The sequence below is a fragment of the Coffea arabica genome, chromosome 6c (genome assembly GCF_036785885.1).
Source record: "Coffea arabica cultivar ET-39 chromosome 6c, Coffea Arabica ET-39 HiFi, whole genome shotgun sequence".
Lineage (NCBI taxonomy): Eukaryota > Viridiplantae > Streptophyta > Magnoliopsida > Gentianales > Rubiaceae > Coffea > Coffea arabica.
The window spans coordinates 2,820,089-2,834,324 of NC_092320.1; the positions used below are offsets into that span (position 1 = coordinate 2,820,089).

General features: G+C 37.8%; 2 protein-coding genes across 3 annotated transcripts; both read left to right on the forward strand.

The window, feature by feature from the left end:
* Positions 1 to 5,640: 5,640 nt before the first annotated feature.
* On the forward strand, positions 5,641 to 6,840 carry LOC113692183 (uncharacterized). The gene is made up of 3 exons (XM_072051722.1): positions 5,641 to 5,891; positions 6,002 to 6,154; positions 6,294 to 6,840. The coding sequence occupies exons 1-3, from the start codon at positions 5,641 to 5,643 to the stop codon at positions 6,838 to 6,840; spliced, it is 951 nt and encodes a 316-aa protein (XP_071907823.1).
* Positions 6,841 to 7,718: 878 nt separating this feature from the next.
* LOC113693816 (ATP-dependent zinc metalloprotease FTSH 8, mitochondrial-like) lies at positions 7,719 to 13,540 on the forward strand. Of its 2 annotated transcripts, none has more exons than XM_072051987.1 (8): positions 7,719 to 8,148; positions 8,266 to 8,515; positions 8,656 to 8,730; positions 8,962 to 9,095; positions 9,748 to 10,221; positions 10,325 to 11,092; positions 11,571 to 11,798; positions 12,724 to 13,540. In XM_072051987.1, the coding sequence occupies exons 1-8, from the start codon at positions 8,089 to 8,091 to the stop codon at positions 13,204 to 13,206; spliced, it is 2,472 nt and encodes an 823-aa protein (XP_071908088.1). In that variant the 5' UTR covers positions 7,719 to 8,088; the 3' UTR covers positions 13,207 to 13,540. The 2 variants fall into 2 exon arrangements, with proteins under 2 accessions (XP_071908088.1, XP_071908089.1); XM_072051988.1 differs by having other exon boundaries at positions 8,044 to 8,171; positions 12,724 to 13,360.
* The last annotated feature ends 696 nt before the right edge of the window (positions 13,541 to 14,236 follow it).

Genomic DNA, 14,236 nt, shown 5'->3' on the forward strand with positions numbered 1-14,236 from the left:
GTAACGAAAAAACTCCACAGATCACAACTCATAATTAATAGTAGTATTATTTTTCGTGATCAAAATTGATGGTACTACAATATGTTACCATATTAAGAGTTTGGGGTAAAGACTACGTAAGTCACATCATGGGCACAACTCGTGATATGATCAGGTTTTCAATATTAAAAGAATATCAATATTAAAAGAATAAATAGTACCGAAACTTCTAATTTGATTGGCGCGGTGTTTGAGTCGGTGTAGTCGAGATTTTATCCATCGTAGTTGATGTGAGATTTCTCTTTCGTCGACGCAAAGTTGTTGGAACTGTTCCAATTCTTGTGTGGGACCGTGGTGGCGTCCTTTTCGTTTCATTAACAGATGTTTCCTCCTTTGCAATCTTGCGAGTTTGAAATTCAGGCGTTAATGACATGCATGTAAACGGCCATGTTCCATTGTGAAGCTAATTTGAGAGGTTCGAGAAGGAAATTGATTGGAAGGGTTTTAATTGAAGTGGAAATGTGGGTGTGGAGTGAAATTGTAAGAGTAATTTCCAAAAGTAGTAATTCCCAAAAGTAGTACCAAGTATATTCTGTGGCAGTTGGGAAGAGATCAGGTGCAATCCTCAATTCCGTTGGATCAGGGGCCAAGTACCAACTATATTGTAAGTGGGAAGAGTTTTAATGTAAATGGAAGTTATTTTTTTGTTTGAGGGAACGTGGGAGTGTTAGAGTTTTAATGTAAGTGGAAGTTACATTTTTGTTTGATAGAACGTGGGAGTTTTAGTTAGAATTAACTTCTTATTTGAGGGAAACGTAGAGATGTAATGGGCCCATGATATTTTTTACGAAATAAGATAAATGTAAAATGCTAGGAAAATAGAGTTGAGAGTGGGAAGGGTTGTGGAGGCTTGTTCCTGAAAATCCCTTCTCAAATTTATATAGATATAGATTTTATAAATTTTCTTTTTTACTCTTATAAAAATTATTTTTATTTTAACTACCCATGATTGTTTTTACTTTTAATTATTTAAGTATATATTTTCAACACACCTATCCCTAAATATTGTAACTATCAATATAAAATTATTTTATGAAAAATATCTAAAAGATTAAGGATTGCTTCAGTAACAAAATTTTTATTTAAAATATATGACCATAAATTTTATGTATTTTTTTATTGCATACACATTGGGAGTGTATTAAGCACTAGTACATCATTATTTATAAGGAATCGATGTTTCTTCAACGAGTCATAGTTTACAAGTAGTTTACAGCTTCCATGTTCGAACAAAAAAACTGTGGGCTATTCAACATACACGAATTCACCGTTTTTAACATAACTCAAATTGTGTAAGTAAATATTCATCTGTTGTAATTGGACTAGTTTGTTAGTGCATTAAGCTTAGGTATCCGTAAGTTTGAAGTTATCAAAAAAGATCCAAGCATAACACTAAGAAATTCTAAAACTTTACGTCTAGGGAGAGGAAGAGGTTCTAAATTCAAGACTTTTCATTTACACTAAAAAAAATGACATAAATTTTAATCATATAATGTGTAAGATAACCAGTTCATATCATCTTAAGGAGCGAGTATTTTGAGTTTGAAGCTTTGAAAATAATATATTGGTCTCGTTTTAGGTTGAGATTCTTTTGTTAAAAAGCATTTTTAGGAAATAAATAGATATGATTATGACCCACTTAAATTTCTATTTACTTTTCTTTTTATGTTATTTGACAAGAAATAATGACATTAAGAAATTCAAGTTTATTAGCTTAACAACCACAAAAAAATTGAATTTGAATGTGTAATTATTTTTAAATGAATATAAAGGAATAATACAAATTGACCCATTATCCACTAATTAAATATATTTAATTAAATCATCTAGGTAAACCCATTCAAAGCTTATTGCACACCTAAATCTACTTATTAGTGAGTGTGTTTGAATGAGTTGACATAATTGAATCACGGTTGACACCTATATTCATACATTTTGTCCATGAATGCTAGAGAACCTATTTTCGTCCACGAATGCCGAATGCCCTATTCCATCGGCTAATTAGATTAGATTTTAATTACAAAAAAAAAGAGATTAAAAATTACGACATGTCTATATGATAGATACAAATATGAAAGTAAAAATATGTCATCTTTACTTTGTTTTCATAGCATAAAGTAGTGTTTTGAATATAATATAAATTTTCAGTAGATTATCTTAGATTTCACAAAAAAAGGATAGGATGAAATCACCATAACATACCCATGTTTCTGATATACAAGTGAAAAAATAACGCCGTGGACAGCATAAATCGTCTTAAAGGTTTATAATTTTTTTTTTAAAAATAATACATCATACGTTATTCAAAAAGTCCAATAAAATGTGTACAAGGCAAGTTTTTTTTTTTTTTAAATGTGTGGGAAAGAAATTTAGTTATTTATAATAGCATGCTTTGTAATTGGATACAAGTTACTACATAAAAAGGGTAGAAGAACGTAAAAGAAAATTTTCACAAAATGTTTTCTCAAATATTACCTTTCCAAGCGAAGCTGTAAGTTGGAATATCTCTAAAACTGAACAATAATAATGTATCAAGGTTTCGAAAGAATATCATTTTCATATTCACTATCTGTAAATTCCCTAGTCCGGGTCTGCTCTCTCATGCCCTTCAGTGATGCCCAAGTTGAAACCAACTAGAAATTTTTTTTATTATAAAATAAAAAGAAGGGAAAAGAAAAGAAAAGGAAAAAAAAAAAAAAAAGAGTTCCCGCGGGCTACTAATTGCAGCCTGCCGATTTTCTCCTACTTGGACTGGATTAGTTATTTAGTTATTACAGGGGCCGGGTGGCAACTGGCAACTGACGGTTCGAGCAGTTCGATCTTCCACACGTGATTTAGCTGCGTCACACGAGACGCGTGGGCCAACCTTAATTCATTGGTTTTTACTTTTAAGATAGCTAACCACAACAGTCCATGCCCTCGAAAGGGTTGACTTTTGGGGAAACCTCCACAAAGATTTGGTCGCAGTCAGTCACAGGCGTCGTCCATAACTTGTGCGGCATCTCTCGGCCTCCTCCCCCACAACATCACTAGCTGACACCTTTAGCAGCTAAACCAAAGCCCACTCACTCGGTCAACCATTTGTGCTTTCCTTTGAGGTCGCAATTCCCCAGTTCACCGGACCCTCATTCTCTGGCAAAAGTCAACCCGCGTGCAAACAAACCTCCTTGAAGCCACGCTAATATACAGGAAGGTCTCTTATGCTACAACAATTAATAGTAGTATTATTCTTGTTTCATCTTATCTAGGAGCAAAACGAATTTAGTTCCTAAACTACTTTGTTAGAGTTGAAATAATAGTTTCTAAACTTTATTTTGAGCTAATTTAGTCCCCTAACTATTTTAACAAAATAAAAAAAATAGTCCTTAAATTTCATTACGAGCCAATTTAGCTCATAGACTATTTTACTTGAATAAAAATAATCCAATTTTTTACACTAACACTTAGGGGTAGAATAGAATTCAGTCATTACCCTTATCAATGTGTTTTTTTGGGTATAAAAAAGTTGGATCAGATTGAATTCGATCACTGTCACGAATATGTTTACGGGATCATAAATCACTTACACAAGTTTTTTTTATAGATCGATTATTAATACAACACTTACATCGACAGCGCTTTCTTTGTCCTAAAAGAGTACGATGATGGTCCCATGGTTTGACTTTCTGAGGCTCATTTTCTAGGGATAAAATTAGTCTACCCTTGAGCTTTCAAAACATGGGCCTAACAGGGATTCCCAATCCTTTCACTCCTCTGGATTTTTGGCTTGATACAATTGTACCTCACAAATATGGTAGAAATGGATGGGACTGCACACGTACTCAATCCTCCACTTGTTGGAGTATATGCATATTTTCTTCCTCGCCTCTCCTGTTGGCGATAAAAAGTAATTTGAATCTGTGTGTTTCTAACGAGATCCTCCACGAAATACGTGAACCCATGCCCTCTTTTTGTTCGCATTTGTTGCATTTAAAGACTAGAATCCTTGGAAAGTCCTTTTCTCCTTCTGCTTCCTCCTCGTGGTTGGTTGCTTTCCATACACACATTTGTAGTTCTCATCCACCTGATAAAATTTCTTCGTCATCTTTCCAGTTATACTACGCTAAATTACTAGCTTTTAAGTTTTCTGTTGCTGAGAAGAAGATGAGGTTCTCGATTTTCACCATTTTAAGACCTTTTAAGTTGGTGGCATCACCCATTCACCACACCAACATATTACTTGCGGTAAAGGAGAAGTTCTACATGTAATTTGCTTGCTAGTCATGATTGAACAACGTTTACACCCTCCTTAATTAGTTAGTTGCCCGAGCCCATGCCCACCTGCCTAAGGGAAAAACCGCTGAACAAGACACTCACTCTGCTTTTCTTCCTTTTGAAATCTGTCATCACTAATCAGGGATGTTTCCTTTTCTTCTCCTTTTCAGAAAGAGACAGAGAGTTCTGCGCTGATCAAAATGTGCCACAGAATGCATGAGCGTTGTTGTGTTCACGAACAAAATTTCTAAAAATTAACTTTGATTAGTGAAAGTGAATTTATGGCTTTGCTGAGCTCAATCAAACTCTCTCAGTTTGGTATCCCTGTACTTATTCAACTTCAAATGCGATCCCTGTACTTATTCTTTAGTGGTTGACCATCGCACAATTATTATACAGTAGTAATAATACAGAGGTCATGGATCAGGTAAGCAGTTCGGTCCACACCTCATGCATCTATCCCATCAAAAACATCCCAACAAAGACAAAGTATACACAATAATACTAACACGGGAGAAAAAAAAATGTGGCGGATATTGTACCATGGCCTCTCTTTGTATTTTCTCTTGGGATATTTGGATCGCATTTTTCTGAACTTTTTGTAAAAAAATTCATGAAAATGTATATGAAGTCAAAATGTAATTGAAAAATGTAGCAAATTTTCTTTGAAAATCTGCAATTCAAACACAGCCTTGGTCTGCTTTGTATGTATAACGCAGATAATTAATCCAAATCACAAGTCACCATAACGGCACACTGGACATTCCTACGCTACTAGTACCATAATTTGCTATCTACCTTAATTGCCTAAACTAAAATTCTCAAGCAATAGTTAGATGTAACGAAGAAAAAGTGTCTTCAAGTAGTGTGAGTTCTTGGTTGTGCATACTAATGGATGAAGAACCATCATAGTTCATGTGGTGCTATTACCTCTATTGAATGTGTTTAGACTTCATTTCTTGGCAACCATGGCATTTTTCCTAAAGTCAAACTTGTACAAGAGTACGTATTAGATATAGACTATCAGCTCACGAGGGGAAAAGAATAAAAAATGGAAGAAGAAAAGAACGTAAAAGTATTTGCATTATTATATCACGAAATGTATACGATAACTCTAGCCAGTGTAGCAACCACCAAACGTAGGTGTTAACCTTTGAAGTATAACCAAGAGATGCAAAAGACACGAAACATCAAAACTTCCCCCTCATCTGCTCCACTCTCCCCGACCTTTTAAACATTTCGATAAGCCTTATTCTTACCCACTTCATCTCAATTTTTAACACCTAAGAAGCAAGCTTCCTCTTATAATAATGCAGATCTAAGTTTACTAAGAGATATCCCATCCAAATGGCGGATCTTCAGCCTACTCCTTGGTCTGCAGATGAACTAGTAGGAGAGCTACTTGACAATGAATCGCCATTCTTCATAATTCCTGATCAAGTGGCCGAGGCATCAAACTTGGACGTTGCATCGAATCATTCACCTGTGTATAACAGGCTAATGTCCGCTGTTTACTCGGGGCCAACCATGCAAGATATAGAAAGTGCTTTGTCTGTGACCAAGTATAGAAATCAAACCGAGCATGTCTCACAAGCCAGGTTCGATCGCGTCATCTGCTTAAATTTATGTATTGATCGATAATAGCCAGCGTTGTACATGAAGCCTTGATTATAATTGCCTCTAAAGCTGTCCGGCCACATCAATGCAGAGTTTCCATGTTGGACAGAGACTTGAGTAGGACTCATGAGAACAATTACAGGTACACGCTGAGAATTAAGAGTTGCGACAATGCATTGGCTGATGATGGTTATAAATGGAGGAAGTATGGCCAGAAATCTATAAAGAATAGCCCAAACCCCCGGTATTAATCTCGGTTGTTGTGTACTAGTCAGTATAGTACTCGAAAGTGACTGAATTTTATTTATAGTTGCCGTATTTTTATTTTTACTTTCCGGAATAACGCGATGTCTTGTGAATTTGCAACCGGTGTTATGACACAGGAGCTATTACAGGTGCACAAACCCAAGGTGTGGTGCAAAGAAACAGGTGGAGCGGTGCAGTGGTGACCCGGAAACTCTCATCATCACCTACGAAGGCCTTCACCTCCACTTTGCTTACCCATTTTTCCCATGCAACCGACCACAACAGCAGCATGTGAATTCCCCCGCTAAGAAGAAGCAGAGGAAGCCCACGAGTAGTAGCAATTCACAAGGCAGAAATGATCAGGAGGCGCAACGCAGCGTTACTAGTAGTATAAACGATGCAGAAGAAAGCCCGGACAATGTTACCCACTGTAGCCCTGTAATACCACCACCACCGGCAACAGTCGGCGACGTCAATACAGGATGGGAGCAGAAAGGAACAGAGGGCGACTACTCGCCACAAGGCTTGCTTGAAGATGTGGTGCCATTACCAATTCGTAATCCCTTGATTAATCCGACGTCCGTGAATTCTTCGTCCTCTTCCTCTTTTCCATCTACTCCAACTTCACCTTCCTCCATTTCGTGGCCCCCGGGCTATTCAACCTTAGGCTTCGTCGGATTTTAGGTTTGTACGTAGCTCTGGTATTTACTAGTACTAGCTAGGAGACCATAACTCGTTGCGTATGATATATGAATAATCTAATTAATTTCAATACGAAATTTTCTTGGTTGAAAATTGAAATGTATATGTATACATCCCCAAATATTACAACGAAGTAATATCAACATTTATCTTGAATTCTGAGAGTTGCAAAATGCTGTAAAACGCCCGGAGCTCGACAAAGCAGAAAGTATCACTGTGCGTTGTCCTTCCTGGAAGGGAACTTTCATGATGGAGCAACTAGTATGAAAGTCGATCTTTGATGGTGGGCGCAAAATATACAAGGCTTCAATTTCTCTTGAACTCATGCATGAGCAGTGATACCAAAGAAAAATCGCTACGTTTTTTATGAATATATTTTTCAATCACCTTTTTACCTGATGTATATCAAATTGTTATAGTAATTTTTCTATTAAAAAAATTCAAAAAATGCAATCCAAACTAAAAAAATATTCCTTTTTTTTTTGGAAAAATATTCTTTTGAAATCACCAGGAGCCTGTCCTGATCCTAGCAGTTGGGGAAGAGGGAGGGTTAAAAATATATACATATATATATATATATATACCCAAAAAATATATATATATATATGTATGTTTGGTTCAAGGGGAGACCCTGAAAAAAAAAAAGTATTAAGTTGGGCGTTGGTGACAAATTCGGATATCTTACAGTGAAACCAGGGCCGTCGTACACAAGGCGGTTAGCCCAAACAGCCACGAGCCCAGCCCCATTCTCACTCGTTGTTAAAAAGGACACTTAATTGGGCCACCATACTAGTCAGTCCAATTTCTTTGGCGATGGGTCCCAGTATCTAACCAAGCTTGCAGCTTCGGACACGGACTTGTTCGATTGCAGATACTGTGGGGGAAGCTCCCCCGGCATTCCCCCACGACTAGAGCCAGGGGCCGACGGACGAGGGTAAATGCGTCATAGAACTTAACCCCGTGGCGGCATGTATATGTATATTCGGTTAATTCCCTTCGTCGTTCAAAAATCATGCAAGCTTCTACGATGTCGTGAGTGATTAATCCAGTTTCGGTTAACTCTGATTATCACCACCTTCTTTTACGCTCCCCTGAAACGCAGCGAATGAGACCACTTAAAAGCCCTAATTTAAACGCTGAAACGCAACGACGACGTAAGAAAAAAATCGTCCCACTCCTGGGCCTAATTTACTGTAGTTGGACGCGAATACATGTACAACCATCGGAAAAATGATTTTTTCACGAATCGGTCGTTCTCTTCTCAGCTCTTCTCGATCCGCATACAGTAATGTAATCTCATTAAAATGACTACTGTAATTTTCCTTCCTTTTTGTTTACAAAAATTAGGATTTCGTGATTATCATATTGTATAATTGTTTTGCCCCTCTGGATTATTTTGTTTTGCAGAAGTTAATTTCTGGTTTTGGTGTCCGTGGGATGAGGTCGCCCTCGGTTACTTCGACTGATCTGAATGCGTGCATTCCACGCGTTGATGCTCCTACCCTAGGGCCTGTGAGAAGCTATTTGACATCGATCAGAGCTGGAGCTGGAGGTGGAACTAAGATCGCTGGAACCACGTTTCTGTCGGAATTTAACTCGGTTTTTGCCAACCCCAGGCTTCGGAGGCTCTTTTGCAGTGAAGCGCCCAAAAAAAGAAGTCAGTCACGCATACCTAATCAGCCCTTTTATTGCATTGTGATTTTCTTCTTCTTCCTTTTTCTGTTGAGTTTGATGGTTTTGACTGGTAGTTTTCTATTGCTTTTGCTTATTTCTTGCAAATATGGTTTGCTTTTGCAGACTATGAGAACTATTATCCAAAGGACAAGAAAGAAATTCCAAAAGGGGATAATAAGAGATCATCAGAAGCTAAAGGTACTTAACTTTCCAATATCTCTGCAGTGCGGTCGCTGCTGAGGTGGCTGTGAGCATTACTGTGCTTGTATCCTGGTCTTTTTATTACTGTTGATATTTCATCTCCTTCAGTGGTATTTCCTGTATTCTTTGTGTGATTTCATATGTATTGTGCTGTCTTTTCTATCAATTTTCCTACTTCCTTGTTCTTAATAGTCTTATAAGTCATCCATCATTTCATGTTCTTGCTAGATGAATCAAGTGCCGGTGATCAAGCGAATGGCCAGGATAGTTCTTCAAAGCAATTTCAGAATTTAATTATGCCATTATTGTTTATTGGGTATGTGCTTTCATCCATACTGCTGAGTCCTCGTGAGCAGAATCAGGTCAGCTCCCTGTTCTTTTATTCCAGTTTCTGAGCCTATTGGTAATGTTAGTATGGATATCTCTGTAACACACCAATTGACAGTATAGAGATACCTCAATTTCTTTAGTTGCTATTCTCCGTGCCTGAAGTAATGTAGTAAAACTCTTTAAAGAGGAACCATAACTAAGATGTCCACTGAGAGCATTTGTAAATAATTTGTGAACAACGATTAGTACTGATGCCATTCATACTTGGGGTTTAGATTCTTTATTTGGTAACTAGTTGAGTGTTTTAAGTATCAAGTGCCAACTGTAAAATTTCTGGAGAAATGGGCATAACGTGAACTATTTCAATTGAAATAGTGATTAGTGGATTCTCTCAGCAGCTGCTCTTTTTCTTATTGAGAAAGATCTTTTTTTTTTATTGTTTTTTCGCTTTATTTATTTGTGGAGTGAAAGTGGTCAGGAGTGGAAAATTTTTGTCTCCTGGTCTCCAAAAAATTGACAATTGGGCACCATTTGGAGTTTGCTGCCAGCAATTTGAATTACTAGGTTTATCACTGAACCTTGTTTGTTACTAAGATATCTGTGACACCTAACAAAGACACTTAATGTGGCGCTCCAACTCTTAACTTCTCTCTCATCCTTTAACCATTTTAACCTGATTTTCAGATTAGTTTCCAAGAGTTCAAGACCAAGCTACTTGAACCAGGTCTTGTTGATCGAATTGTTGTCTCCAACAAATCAGTTGCAAAAGTTTATGTGAAGGATTCATCTCCTGGTGCTAATGATGCTGTCCAAGGTCCTGTTCATGGTCCCAGTTCCAGAAGAAATGTGAGCAAGTACAAGTATTATTTCACCATTGGAAGCGTTGACTCCTTTGAGGAGAAACTGGAGGAAGCCCAGGAGGCACTAGGGATAGATCCTCACAATTATATCCCTGTGACCTACGCAGACGAGATGAATTGGCTTCAAGAGCTTTCGAAGTTTGGACCAACATTGTTGATTTTAGCTGCACTTTTCTACATGGGACGGAAAGTGCAGGGTGGTTTGGGTGTTGGAGGTCCTGGTGGGAAGGGGGCGCGTGGGATCTTTAACATTGGAAAGGCACATGTTACAAAATTGGATAAGAACTCCAAAAATAAGGTGAGTTTGTTTACTTGGTCCCATCAAGTGGAGTAATTTACTATTCATTTTCACAATCAGTTTCATTGTCAGAAGGTGGCTTGTTGTTAATCTGGCTGTACAGGTTTACTTTAAAGATGTAGCTGGTTGTGATGAGGCAAAGCAAGAAATCATGGAGTTTGTCCATTTCCTCAAGAACCCCAAAAAGTACGAGGAGTTAGGTGCTAAAATTCCTAAAGGTGCTCTACTTGTTGGTCCTCCTGGAACTGGGAAAACACTTCTTGCTAAAGCAACTGCTGGAGAATCTGATGTGCCATTCCTATCCATTTCTGGGTCAGATTTTATGGAAATGTTTGTTGGAGTAGGGCCAGCCAGGGTCAGGAGCTTATTTCAAGAGGCTAGACAGTGTGCACCCAGTATAATCTTTATTGATGAGATTGATGCAATTGGTCGAGCAAGGGGCCGTGGGGGTTTCTCTGGGGGCCATGATGAGCGTGAAAGTACGCTTAATCAGTTGCTTGTAGAATTGGATGGATTTGGAACCACTTCTGGTGTAGTGGTACTTGCGGGCACAAACAGGCCTGATATCTTAGACAAAGCTCTGTTAAGGCCTGGTAGATTTGATCGTCAAATTTCTATAGATAAGCCCGATATTAAGGGGCGGGACCAGATATTTAGGATCTACCTGAACAAGTTGAAACTTGATCAAGATGCCTCATACTACTCTCAAAGGCTTGCTGCTCTGACTCCTGGATTTGCTGGAGCTGACATTGCGAATGTCTGCAATGAAGCTGCTCTGATTGCCGCTAGGAATGAGAGTACAGTGATCACGATGCAACATTTCGAGGCAGCAATAGATAGGGTCATTGGGGGTCTGGAGAAGAAGAACAAGGTATTTCAAATATCACTTATCTTTTATTTCTTCCATCATTTGATTCTTTTATATGTTTTCTGGTTTAAAATAACAAGCAGTTTCGGCAAGAGAGATTCTGCACCTTGAATATTCTGATTAATTTCATGAAAATTTATTCATGGAAACTTAGAGCCCAACTTAATAATCCTTTCTATATACTCTACATCTCTTTTGCTTTGGGTGCCTCTTGGTTCTCTTTAATTCTGAAGCATAGGTACTGGATTTCACTCCTGAGATTATGTACCTTCGCTTGAAGCAAATTGATTACCTTTTTTTTCCCCACAAAAAGACTGCATTAAGCTTGTGTAAAGAAATATATGAAGAATTAAAAAAAATTGCAGATGCAAGGAGTGAGAAGAGTAAAGGGATCCACAGAAGTTAAATTGTCTAAACTAGACTTTCATCTAGTATGGATACTAGGCTGGGGGAATATTTAGTGTTTACTTGTCTTCTTCAGGTTATCAGCAAGTTAGAACGACAAACTGTGGCTTACCATGAATCTGGTCATGCTGTTGCTGGTTGGTTTCTGGAACATGCAGAACCGTTGCTTAAAGTAACAATTGTTCCTCGTGGTACTGCTGCTCTTGGTTTTGCTCAGTACGTTCCAAGTGAGAACCTTTTGATGACCAAAGAGCAGCTATTTGATATGACTTGCATGACACTTGGTGGTCGAGCAGCAGAACAGGTGAATTTACCTCTGTTTTTTCAATATAAATTGGATTTTCAGAATTGTTTTGCAGTGTTATGAGGTTTATGGAAACTAGAATATGTTTGTTCCAATATTGAAGTTTTTGCAATTATATCAAGGGTTGGGGCAGTAATAAAATCTTAAAAGTACCTAGTAATGGAAACATGGTCTTGAATATACTGCCATCACTTTTCCACTTTATGAAACCTAAGTAGCATTTGGATGATTCTTTGTCATTTTTAGTCTGGAATTTGACTTTAGCTAGAAATTAAAAATTTTTCCAGTACAATGATATGTTAATTGGATATGTTTGATGGTTTCTGTCACGACCTGGGTCCAAGGGCTGGCCCAAGTAACTTTTGGGCCAAAATCCACTGTCCCAAAATGGTTAACCCAAGTTACAAAGTAGCCCATGAGCCCAAGTTGTTAAACCATTCCTTTCCTTTGCATTCTTCCGATGTGGAATACTACAGTTTGTGCTTCTGATTATCTTTTGCCTGGATTTTTTGGAGCTTTTAAAGTGATAGATGGCACCATGATTTACCATATTGCTTCCTGATGCTTGGAGAACTGTGGTACACTAATTACACTACTTAGAAATCATTTTGATGAAAATAGGTTGTAGCATTAATTCTTTTTCTTTTTAAATTATTTGGGCAAATGTCACGAAAGCAATACGATATTATAGAATTACTCAGGAAGCATTTTCTTGTGAAGCAGGAGGTTGTCCATCAGATATAAACCTAAGCTTATTCATCATGGCTCATTTAATTTGCCTTTCTCATCATTAATTTCATTTTTGTACAGTCATATCGAGCATGACTGGTTTTTCAAGCACATTCTTCTCCTTTGAATCTGACCATATTATATCAACTTCCTTCAACTGACACTCTTTTTTTTTTTTTTTTTTTTTTTGGAGTAGGTCCTGCTGGGGAAGATTTCAACTGGAGCACAAAATGATTTGGAGAAAGTTACCAAAATGACTTACGCCCAAGTGGCAGTGTATGGTTTCAGTGACAAGGTTGGTCTCCTTTCCTTTCCTCAAAGGGATGATACCTTTGAAATGAGCAAGCCCTACAGCAGCAAGACGGCAGCTATTATTGACAATGAAGTTAGAGAGTGGGTGAGCAAGGCATATGAGCGCACTATACAGCTGATAGAGGAGCACAAGGATCATGTTGCTCAGATTGCTGAATTATTACTCGAAAAGGAGGTTTTACATCATGGGGATTTGGTCCGCGTGCTGGGTGAACGTCCATTCAAGAGCAGTGAGCCCACAAACTATGATAGGTTCAAGGAAGGGTTTATAGAAGATGATAAAGAAGTAGTAAAAGATTCTCCAGAAGGTAAGTCTGTACAGGATGATAGCTCGCCACCTTTGGACCCAGATGTTGTTCCAGCGTAGTTGGGGGTGAGAGACAGTGGCTTGAAAATGAGAGCAGGTTGAACACTTTATACGCCTGATCTGTTCGCTGCCTGCGCCCTCTATTTGCAGCACGGTGAATTTGTAAATTCAATGACTTGTGCAATTAAAAGTTTAGGGGATTTTATGTCTTCAACGAATAGCGTCCTTTATGCTATCCCGTTGTCAACATTGATAGGTAGTGGATGTAGTTTTGAGACAAGGTCTCGTGGTTAAACCGGAGAAAATCTAACTTTTCCAAAATTGATACGAATGGGTGGATCATCAGGTGAATCGACTTTCAGCATGTCAAACACTGCTTTTGCAGTTTAGCTCACATCTTGTTTTTACAATTAAATGCATGTATAAATAATTGTTTAAAAAAATGGTTCCACTGACTAACGTTCTGTTTAGTCTGGGTTTTTTTTTTGTCCATTTGGTATGGTGATGTATGACAAATATTAATGGTGGACCGCATGTTTTTTTCTTCTTTGTCCTCTTGGTTCTTAACCTATCAATTTTTCATTTCCTGTTTTCTTGTGTTGTCTATGGACAACATGCTAGAAGTAGCGTTGGTGGTAAAAAGAATTTGTTTCTTCATATTTAAATCTGCTGTGCATTTGAAGTTTTTCAGCCTTTTCACAGCGCCTTATCGTTATGCAATTGGGCATGCTTTTTCTTGTTTTGTGCAGAAAAGCTGTGAATTGAAATCTGATAATGTCAAATTTCAATTTATATATATATTTTTTTACCCTGAAAATCCTCCCGTTCTTTTGTGAAAAGTCTGTTTGTATTTTCGGACAGCTAACTAAGCAGTACTTGGTGTCAATATTGCCACGTAAGAATATGAGGATTGCAGTAGAGCGGGAGCGGGTCCTTCCTGATGTGGCAATGTCTTCGCCCAGTTATCATATGTTGCATATATTTGTTGTGGCGATAAAGATTAGTATTTTATGGAGTAATTCATACTTTGGGCTTGAGACTCAGACCATTCCACAACAATGAAAAGTAGCAGTATTACTATTATGGACAG